The sequence below is a fragment of the Musca vetustissima genome, unplaced genomic scaffold, assembly GCF_032173495.1.
Source record: "Musca vetustissima isolate MV318-11 ecotype Yass unplaced genomic scaffold, APGP_CSIRO_Mvet_v1 utg64969, whole genome shotgun sequence".
Taxonomy (NCBI): Eukaryota; Metazoa; Arthropoda; class Insecta; order Diptera; family Muscidae; genus Musca; species Musca vetustissima.
In genome coordinates, this window is record NW_026875127.1 from 12,947 (window position 1) to 23,645 (window position 10,699).

At 36.2% G+C, this 10,699-nt stretch overlaps 2 protein-coding genes across 2 annotated transcripts; both read left to right on the forward strand.

Moving 5' to 3' along the window:
- The first annotated feature begins 1,148 nt into the window (after positions 1 to 1,148).
- Positions 1,149 to 4,478, forward strand: LOC133337631 (uncharacterized). Its single transcript, XM_061545841.1, has 3 exons — positions 1,149 to 1,392; positions 1,463 to 2,102; positions 4,181 to 4,478. The coding sequence occupies exons 1-3, from the start codon at positions 1,149 to 1,151 to the stop codon at positions 4,476 to 4,478; spliced, it is 1,182 nt and encodes a 393-aa protein (XP_061401825.1).
- A 1,568-nt stretch (positions 4,479 to 6,046) lies between these two features.
- On the forward strand, positions 6,047 to 7,678 carry LOC133337632 (uncharacterized). The gene is made up of 3 exons (XM_061545843.1): positions 6,047 to 6,146; positions 6,203 to 6,818; positions 7,384 to 7,678. Exons 1-3 carry the CDS (start codon positions 6,047 to 6,049, stop codon positions 7,676 to 7,678), a joined length of 1,011 nt encoding a protein of 336 aa, XP_061401827.1.
- The last annotated feature ends 3,021 nt before the right edge of the window (positions 7,679 to 10,699 follow it).

A 10,699-nucleotide genomic window follows, 5' to 3' on the forward strand; every position in this document is an offset into this window, starting at 1 on the left:
AAACCTATCACAGATGTCACATTTATTGGAGGCCTTCCACCCATATTATTTAAGCTGGAATAACTTCGGGTTCGGTCTACTGTAGAAGAAATTACTTCCAATAAATAGAGAGTCTTCTACAAATCTTCAATAGACGGCATAGCTGCCACAGGTACGCCAAAACTAAGAAAATATGGAAATGAAAAACATCTTCTCTCTCCTGTGGACTGAACATCTTCTATAAACTGAAGACCTTATGTAGATCTTCTATCGATACAGACCTGTTATAGGCGACTGAAGGCCTTTTATAGATCTACTATTTATCCAAGATCTTCCGCCCATGTTATTCTAAAAATATAAGCTCTTCCAAAGGACTTTAATGGAGATCGTAAGACTTTCGATTACACTTCTGTAGATAAAAGTACTTCCAAAGGTCTTCTACAAATAGAGAGCCTTCTACAGTTCGATCTTCAATATACTGGAGGCCTATCAAAGGTACACACAAACATGAAGGATATATTTCGTTCCTTCGATCCTTTTTTAGGTGGAAACACCTGCGGAAAAAAATTGAAAATATTTTTTTTTATTTTTTTTTTTAGAAAAAACAAAAAAATATTTCGAAGAATTCCGTTATCCACTGAGATTCCACTTCCCACCAAAAAACGGAGAAGAAGAAGATGAAAAAACTTTAAAACAATAAGAAATAGAAAGAACAAACACAATTTTTTGGCTTCTACAAATATTGACACAATTTTAGAATGCTACATGAAAAAACCATTTCTTCGTCAACAGAAATTGGTGGCCCGCCGACGGTGCTGCTGCTGCTGGTGGAGAGGGTGGCCTCCCAAACAACAGAGAAGAATCGAATCGAAGAATATTTGTATGTATGAATGAGAGAGAAAGTTAGCGGCGATCTGATCGATTGAACACAGCTCAGCAAGGTGGTAAGAAATAATAGCATGACAATTGTCTGGCTTGACTTTCTTCACTTCTCAGGTGGGTTGGTATAAAAGCCATGGTTGGTATCTACTTCGACATCAGTTGGTCAAGAGAAAGAAAGAAACGTAACAAAAATCGGATTGAGACCAAGCAGATAAGTGACACAGTTGTTGGATTATTAAAGCAAGGAGTATCAAAAAAGGATTATACAAAAAATAATGTTGCGGATAATGAGAGCTGTCGTGGTGGTGGTTATGTTAATAACCCCATCCATTTATTGTTCGGATCAAGTGGAGAATAACTCCAATAAAACCCTAGAAGTATCATTCCGTGAGGCCCGACGCAGCAATCTGCCCGAGAGCTGTTTGACCACAGATGATGCCAGCGGCACGTGTATGACCAGATTTAGGTGCATGAGTTCCGGTGGCACACCCAAAGGCTACTGCAGTGGTTCCTATGGAGTTTGTTGTGAAAGTAAGCCATTCAAAAAAATGCAATACCATTACCTTAAATCGAAATACTAATCGCAAAAACTCTCTTCCAGCCAATCTCCAATGCAATGCCATTTCAACCATGAAACGTACGATAATTAAAAATCCCGCTCTGTTCACCCAAGACCCCTGTGAATATCACATACAGGCCTACAGTCAAAATGTCTGTCAACTTCTAATCGAATTTCAACGATTTGAGTTGCAACCTCCGACCTTTAATCCCGGTACACACACCTTGGAATGTGGTGATAGCCTCATGATCGGTGACTTTACCTTATGTGGTGATAACACCGGACAACATCTCTACTTGCCCTTTAATGTAGCCAATGGTATACAGGAAATCACACTGACATTTAATTTACCCAATCGTTGGTCTTTCAATAATTGGCGTATGGTTATAACACAATTGGAATGTCCCGCAGCCAAGAAACGTCACCAGCAGCAGCAGCCGCAACAACAAAGTTTTATGCCATTTGTAAATGCAAATAATTTACCAAATTTAAGATCGATATTTTCTTCGCATCATAATGGAGATTTGGAGCTGTTGGCTCCACCTGGATGTCATCAATATTTCACACAGCCAATGGGTACCATAAAGTCTTTTAATTTTAAAGATGATGCCAGCACCTATTATTTGCCGAACATGAATTATGTCATCTGTATTAAGCCGACCAGTGGAGCATCGATGATTGAGTGAGTACTAACAAAAGAGTAGAGAATCTTCAAAAGAAATTCCGCTTATAGAGCTTCCAAGGACCTGTCGTAGGTTTTTTATTAAGAGTAGATTTTTATTTCAAAGATAAAATACCTTACACAGGACTTCTATAGATAGAAGTTCTTACATAGGTCTCAAATATATATCATAATAGATACGACTGGTTTTATATAGATAACAGGCACTTCAAGTAGCAGATAGGGAGAGATACCCTCCAAAAGAAATGTTCATTCAGAAACTACTTTGTGTATCTCAAAAAATTAATTTAATTGATCTTCTACCAATAAAAGGCCTTCCACGAGTATTCTTCAGACTGAAGGGCACCCACAGGTCCACCTACACTGACATTCTGAACACTATATGCCAGGGCTTCCATAGGTCGCCTATCGAAAATAGAAAGTAAGTAAGGTTACTTTATGGAAATTTTACGTTCGAAATTTGAGATGTTTCATCGATATTCATTGGAAAGAAAGCCTGTGTAACCTCTGTACAGGTCTTTTATATAATTGATAGTCAATGGAAAACCTTCCTTCGATTCTTTTGTAGTCTGCGGATCTTTCCACAGGACTTCCATTTGACCTTCCAGGGTTCTTCTATCGATAAAAAGTCCTATGAAAGCCTTTTTTAAGCGAGAAACCATCCGCCCGACCCTTTTATGAACTGAATACTTTCCACGGATCTCCTTTTTATGCGAAACCTTCCACACATCTTCTTCGAAGGCTGGAAGACCTTCGATCAGTCTTCTAAAAATGAATGTACTTCCAAAAATCTTCTATAAATAGAGAGCATTCTACAATAGACTGGTGGCCTACCACAGGTACACCAACATGGAGGATATGTGTCGTTCTTTCGGTCATCTTGTAGATAGATAGGCCTCCCACAATTTATTTATAGTATGCGGGTCTTTCCACAGGATTTCTATGAACTGGAAATCTTCTGCAGTTCTTATTCTCTCCAAATAACCTTCCATCCTGTCATTATATGGACTGACGGCCTTGCACAACTCTCGTTTTTAGACGAGACCTTCTACCCATATTATTCGAAAAGAGAAGCTCTTCCAAAGCTACTTAACCGCGACCTTAAAACCTTTGATCGGTCTTCTTTAGATGAGAGTGCTTCCAAATGACTTTTATAAATAGAGAGCCTTCTATAGATCTTTAATAGACTAGAGGTCCAGCACAGGTACACCAACATGAAGGATATATTTCGTTCCTCCGGTCTTCTTGTTGATGGGAAAGACTTTCTATGAGTCTTCTGTGGATTGAAAGCCTTCTATAAACTTTTTACAGGACTTCTATAAACTAGAAACCTTCCGCAGTTCACCTGCCGAAAGAGGACTTTCTATAAGAGTCTTCAATAGACTGGAAGTCCATCACAGATGTACCAACATTAAGGTCCTCTGTAGATGGGAAGATCTTCTACGAGTCTTCTTTGGACTGAAGGTCCTCTTCCAAAGTTCTTCTATCAATAAAAACCGTTTACAGGCCTTCCATAGGCGAGAACCATTTTTCCGGCCCATTTATGGACCTCCAAAGATTTTATTGGAAAAAAATAAGTTCCCCTTTAATGAAGACCGAAATTGCTTATAATGAAGATTTCCGATCGGATGAAAGTAGTTCCAAAGGTCTTCTATAAATATAGGGCCTTCTTCAGGTATTCTGTAGATAGAAAGATATTCTGAGTCTTTTGTGCACTCAAGGTCTTCTGAAAACTGCAGACCTTCCGCAGTTTTTCTATCAGTAGAATACCAGGAATACAGGCATTCTATGGGCATTCCTAGATGGCCTTCCACAGATCTCCAATTTATACAAGGCCTACCACATGTGTAAAGTCTTTTCCGTTGAAGACCTGGATATATTCTTCATACAAGCTCTTTAGACCATCTTCTATATAAATGAGGCATTCTTTCTATCAAGAATTCGGCAGGTACTTTCTCGTTTTTCTTCTGGTGTATTGTTATAGGAGACCATTTTCCATAGAAGAAGTCTTCTTCATAGGAAATTTGTTTATATAAAAAACCAGCGATTTATATAATTCTTTCTCCCTTTCATTTCAGATATCAAGCCACCAAATTTTCCATGTCCAATGAAGTAGCCACCTCGGCTGGCTATGACACGGATTGTCACAGTACCATACAAACGGATGGCCGGAGAGAGGATTATCTTATGATACCACAATCATTTGTGGCAAATAGTATGAATATTTTGCCAACCTACTATTGTGGTACATCGTTGCAAACCCGACCCTCGCTAATTGCCTCAGCACCGTTTATCATGTATTTCAGTAGTGATGGATTTACCGATGAAACTGAAACAGGATTCAGTATAAATTATCGTGTTCGTACGGCATATTAATTTTAAAAATATATATTTATTTAGATTTAAGGAGATACTTCTTTTTTACAAAACAAAAATATAAATTATTATACGTACCCATTGCATTTCTATAGATTATAATTAATTATAAAAATATTATAAACTACAGGATTATTATTTATAAAAAAATTCTAATAAATGTAAGATTTTTATGAGGTTCTTGAAAAAAAATATTCGTTAAAAATCCATGCCTTATTGTGGACTCTGAAAAAACGTTCTTTCAAAATTCACGCCTTTTGGGGTCACTGAAAAAATGTTCTTTAAAAATCCACCCCTTATTGTGGACTCTGAAAAAAATCTTTAAAAATCCACTCTTTCAAAAAATATTATTTTAACAATCCAATCCTTCAAAAATATTCTTTTAACAATCCAATCCTTCAAAAATATTCTTTTAAAAATCCACTCCTTCAAGAAATATTCCTTTAAAAATCCACGCCTTTGATAGACCCTTAAAAAATTCTTTTAAAAATCCACGCCTTTGATAGACCCTTAAAAGAAATCTTTAAAAAATTCATGCCTTTGATAGACCCTTAAAAGAAATCTTTAAAAAATTCATGCCTTTGATAGACCCTTAAAAAAATATTTTAAAAATCCACGCCTTTGATAGACCCTTAAAAAAATTATTTTAAAAATCCACGCCTTTGATAGACCTGTAAAAAAATATTTTAAAAATCCACGCCTTTGATAGAACCTTAAAAAAATTATTTTAAAAATCCACGCCTTTGATAGACCGTTAAAAAAATTCTTTTAAAAATCCACGCCTTTGAAAGACCTCTAAAAATATTCTTTAAAAAAATCCACGCCTTTGAAAGACCCCGAAAACTAGTCTTAAAAAATCCACGCCTTGGATAGACCCTGAAAAACTAGTTGTAAAAAAATCCACGCCTTTGAAAGACCCTTAAAAAATTATTTTAAAAATCCACGCCTTTGATAGACCCTTAAAAAATTCTTTTAAAAATCCACGCCTTTGATAGACCCTTAAACAAATTCTTTTAAAAATCCACGCCTTTGATAGACCCTCAAAAAATATTATTTTAAAAATCCACGCCTATGATGGACCCATAAGAAATATTTTTTTAAAAAATCCACGCCAACCTGAAAAAATATTCTTTAAAAAATCCACCCTGAAAAAATATTCTTTAAAAAATCCACGCCTTGCTTAGAACCTCACAATACATCCCAAAAATAGTTTTTAAAAAATCCATGCCTTCTTTCCATCACTCAAATAATATTCTTTAAAAAAACTGGACCCATCTTAATATTTTCAAAATTTTTACAGAATTTAATTGATAGCCAATTTCCAAAAATAGAGCCACTCCCATTTTTGATAAAATATCTCTCTTTCAACATCAGAGATGAGTAATCTCCACAAAAGATATGGACTCTATGACACACTCCAAGCAATAAAAGTCTTATCGATTCGGGATGGTGGGTCACCACCTTATCTCGCTGCATATAAAAGGTGACGATGACAATTAATTCAAAAGAAAGTAGTCAATCAAAAGAAGAACAGCAAAAGGGAAATCGAAGCGGAACCCAGAACAAAAATGCAGTTGACAATTGTAACCACTTTCGTTGGTTGTCTATTGTGGCTTGCCCAAGTTGATGCCACCTTGGATCTATTATTACCAAATCAAGGGAGACAGGGTAAGAGAAGCTGCCAATTAAAAAAAATCAGTCATTAAAATTACTTTTACTTCCAGAAACTTCGAAATGCAATGGTGTATCAAAATCCAAACAGACGATAATCAAAAATCCCCCCACTCTCGCCGAAGATTCTTGTGTCTATCACATTCGACCCTATAGCCCTAATGTCTGCCAATTGCTGGTGGAATTCAAGGAGTTTGAATTACAACAACCCGTCTTAGATCCCCAAACTCTGCGCCTAGAATGTGGTGATCATTTGGAAATAGGAGATTTTTCTCTATGTGGTGATAATACGGGACAACATCTCTATTTACCCTTTAACGTGGCAAAGGGTGAGAAAGAAATCGCCCTAACATTTAATTTACCCCATCGATGGTCATCATCGAAATGGCATTTGATTGTGACCCAACTGGAATGTCCAGTCCATAAGAGATTGGGTCAGCGATTATTGGATGAAGTTCTAATGGATGGGAGAACAATTTTAAGTGCCATGGCGTCGGATAGCAGTCATGATTGGGAATTATTGGCACCCACGGGATGTAATCAATATTTCACCAAGACGGTTGGGACAATTAAAAGCTTCAATTTCAAAAATGATGGCTCTTCGCGCTATTTGCCGAATATGAAATATGTGATCTGCATTAAGGCTGTCAATGGGGCGACAATTATTGAGTAAGTAAAACGTTTATAATTTTCAGGGTCCAATATGGGCCCTCAAATGACATAGATTTCTAAAGAATATTTTTTTCAAGGTCCCCAATTTGTCTAGATTTCGAAAGCAAATAATATTTTTGCGGGGTCTATACAAGTCGTAGATTTCTTTGGATGTACTAAAAATTTTGTTGGGGGTCTATACAAGGCGTGGATTTTTTTTATATTTTTGGGGGTCTATAAAAAGCGCATAGATTTCTCAAGGAATATTTTTCAAGGACCATCGTAGATTTTAAAGTTCTTAAAGGATATTTTTTCAAAGAACATCCGAGGCATGGATTGGTTTCTTTAAAACAATATTTTTTTCAAGGATCATCACAGATGTTTATTTTTAAAACATATTTTCCAAGGACTAATAGATGCTTGGACTTTTAAAACATATTTTTCCAAGGTTTATAAGAAGAACCATCACAAGGAGTGTATTTTTTATCGAATATTTTTTCAAGAACCCATCACAAGACGTTTCATTTTTAAATTATATTTTTTCAGGAAAATAATATTTTTCCCCTTTCCTATACTCTTGCAGATACCAAGCTACGAAATTCTCACTATCGAATGAAATTGAAAGTTCTGCCGGCTACGATGGCGATTGTCATAGTACCATACAAACGGATGGCCGGAGAGAGGATTATCTGATGATACCACAATCATATGTGGCAAACAGTATGAATATTTTGCCGACCTACTATTGTGGCACATCGATGCAAACCCGACCAGATGTTATTGCCTCGGCACCATTTAATCTCCTGTTCACTAGTGATTCGATAACCGATGAAACTGAAACTGGTTTTAGTATTAATTATCGTATAAGAAATCCTTAAAAGGAGTTATAAGAGAAAATAAAATCCTACCCCTCTGGGACATAGCATTTGAAATTGTTTTATTTTCCAGCCAACTCCTTGCGAAGATCGCATGGAGGTGCTAACAAAAAAATGGGGGTATACAATTGTTAAATAGCCACCCTGGGAAATTGTTATCAGTTAACATGTCTAGAAATTCTTTCGTTCTACTCTTTCGCTTTCGATTCTCCTCTAATTAGCGGTCATTAGTGGAAAAAGACGCTTTGGAGACTCCGTTTTTTTTTTTCTAATAAAAAATAATGCAATGCCTTCCATTGCTGTCGCCATTTATTGAAATGAGAAAAACAAATTGTCACGTTTTAATATTTGGTTGCGAAAAAAATAATATTTGGTAATGAGGATATTTTCATTGCAACTGTCTTTACGTTGTACACACTTGTTTTTTTTTTCCTGGTTCCAAATGAGGTCATTTAGTCCAGCCCTTTAGTTGGACAGCCATTTGAGATACCATATTGTGGCGGGGTAGTGGTGTTGATTCACACATTTCGCATATTTATTTTTTTTTTCAAAATCATTAAACGAGGACAAGTGCATCAACAATAAAAACAAAAATCGCAATGACAGAAAAAATCGAAATGTAATGGAGGCCACCAAAAAAAGCAACAATTATGACTGGAATGTACAGACCTTAACGCAAGATATTCTCTGGATTTTCAAAGCGAAGATTTTTCAAGGATTTTTTAAAGACCAAAACAAGGCGTCGATTTTTAAAAAGTTTCTACAGTGTGCCAACACAGGCGTGGATTTAAAAAAAATATTTTTTTTTCAAAGACCTAACTCAGGATTGGATTTTTAAAAAATATTTCCTTTTAAAGACCCAACTCAGACCCAAAAACATGTTTTTAAAGACCGAACTTTAAAAAAAACACATTTTTTTTAAGATGACAGCTATCATTGGATTTTTAAAAAATATATTTTCAGGACAACGACAGGGGTTGAATATTCAGTTGCAAGGATCCAACTCAGGCGTGGATTTTTATAAAAAAAAAAAGATTTCCACGGCAAGGCGTGAATTTTTAAAAATATTATTCAGGACCACGACAAGGCCTGATTAAAGCATATTTTTTTCAGGACCACGACAAGGCTTGGATTTTTTAAATAAGACAACGACAAGGCCTACACTTAAAAGAAAATATTTTTTTTTCAAAATCACGACATGACGTAGATTTTTATACCCTACACAACTATGTTGTCAGCATATTATAGCTTTGTGCAGCCCCAAGATTTTGTAACGCCGCTAAATATTGGTCCCAGATCCGCATTTAAGATCTAGACATGTGTGTCCGTCCGTCTGTCGATTATAATTTGTAAACACGATACAAGCCACAGTTATGGACCATCCTTCACGATGGGATGGCCAATGGCCAATGAAGACCCCTGTTGTTTTTGGCAAAGATCGGTTAATATTTAGGGGATGAAATGGACAAAAACTTAATTTTTGTCTGATTTTCTGATCGCTCCAGAGGCCGCAATTTTGCCCCAAACATCGAATTTTTACATGGAGAAGGGTATCGGGCCAAAGAATGAGTATGCCTGTTTTTATAAAGATCGGTCAATATTTGGCGGGTCAAATGGACCCTGACTTTTGTGTGAAAAATGACAAAATTTGTATTCTATAGCGCATAGATTTACCCATGAAGGACATAGACCCCAGAAATTGATAATATATCCAAGAGAAGAGGTTGGCCTGTAAATTGATACCAATTATATTGTCGTATGTATGTATGGGAGTTACACATATTTATATTTACAGGTGCTTAAGTATTGAGATATTATTTAATAAACCATTACCACACTAGAGGGCGGAAATATGGCGCTGATCGCTTTGAAATGTTCCATGAGGTTCCACTTATGGTCAAGTACAACGCCTATAATTTTCGGTGATGATCAGATAATAATTTTGGCATAAAGTGGACCGAAAATTTTTTTGTGTGTGTTTTTTTTTTCGATTCATTCTATAGGTTACAATTATAAGCCGAACATCACAACACAACCCACGGTGAAGGGAATATGGACAAGTAATTAGAAGGGCTGTACTGAATATTGATAATATTCGAAAAGTGTCAGTGTAAGGAAGAGATGCTGATGACCTCTAATCGGGCAAGCGGGTGCAACTATCACGAAATATTACCCAGGCGCGGAATAAAAATCCACAGAAAGATAGAATTCTGTGGTAGTTGTGTAGGTATCGTATGGTCGGCCGCGTCCGACTATACTGCTCCGCTCACTGGTTAAAGGATATGCTTTGTAGGCCTAACAGATCTTATATAAGCCCCTAGAAATTGTTTTCCAAAAATCCACGCCTACTTTTGACCTGGAAAAAATTGTGGTCAATAAAAAAAATATTCTTTAAAAAAATCAAGCCTATTGAGGTATCTGGAAAAAAAAGTCCTTTAAAAATCCACGCCTATTCTTTAAAAATGCCATGCCTATTACAGTTCTTGAAAAATATTTAAAAATACTCGACTCCTTGTGGTCCCTAAAAAAAATTCTTAAAAAATCCACCAGTTATTGTTGTCCCCGAAAAAATATTCTTTAACAAATCGACGTCAAGAATTGTGGGTACTTGGTCCATAAGATGCCCTTCAATCCCACTTGACTCACTGTATTTCGTTAATTCAATTTCATTTTCCTATTTCGGTTGTCTGAGTGGGTGTGAGTGTGTGCGTGTGTTTGTTTAGTTCGCTGTTGTTTTTCTTATCCTTTGAGTTTTTATACGTTGTCCGAAGAGTCCTCCTCGTCTTTTTTGCATTGCAAAAAAAAAAGAAAATATTACCATTTGGGCACTTATTTTCCGGTACAAGTATTGCTACAACAATCAGCATCCTTGTCGCCATCCAGTAGTTATTTAACACAATTTCTTTGAAGAGGGATTTTTTTCCTACTTTGGTTCTAATGGGGAAATGATCAAACACGACAGTAATGGACCATACATCGTAGAATGATTCTGAGTGAAATAAGTAAACGTAGTTCCGTTTACTT

What these genes read in the sequence shown, in the direction of transcription:
- LOC133337631 (XM_061545841.1), top strand. Translation starts at nt 1,149, where the DNA reads ATGAGAGCTGTCGTGGTGGTGGTTATGTTAATAACCCCATCCATTTAT. An exon ending in CTATGGAGTTTGTTGTGAAA is followed by an intron (nt 1,393 to 1,462) that starts GTAAGCCATTCA and finishes ACTCTCTTCCAG; the next exon opens with CCAATCTCCAATGCAATGCC. An exon ending in AGTGGAGCATCGATGATTGA is followed by an intron (nt 2,103 to 4,180) that starts GTGAGTACTAAC and finishes CTTTCATTTCAG; the next exon opens with ATATCAAGCCACCAAATTTT.
- LOC133337632 (XM_061545843.1), top strand. Translation starts at nt 6,047, where the DNA reads ATGCAGTTGACAATTGTAACCACTTTCGTTGGTTGTCTATTGTGGCTT. An exon ending in ACCAAATCAAGGGAGACAGG is followed by an intron (nt 6,147 to 6,202) that starts GTAAGAGAAGCT and finishes TTTTACTTCCAG; the next exon opens with AAACTTCGAAATGCAATGGT. An exon ending in AATGGGGCGACAATTATTGA is followed by an intron (nt 6,819 to 7,383) that starts GTAAGTAAAACG and finishes ATACTCTTGCAG; the next exon opens with ATACCAAGCTACGAAATTCT.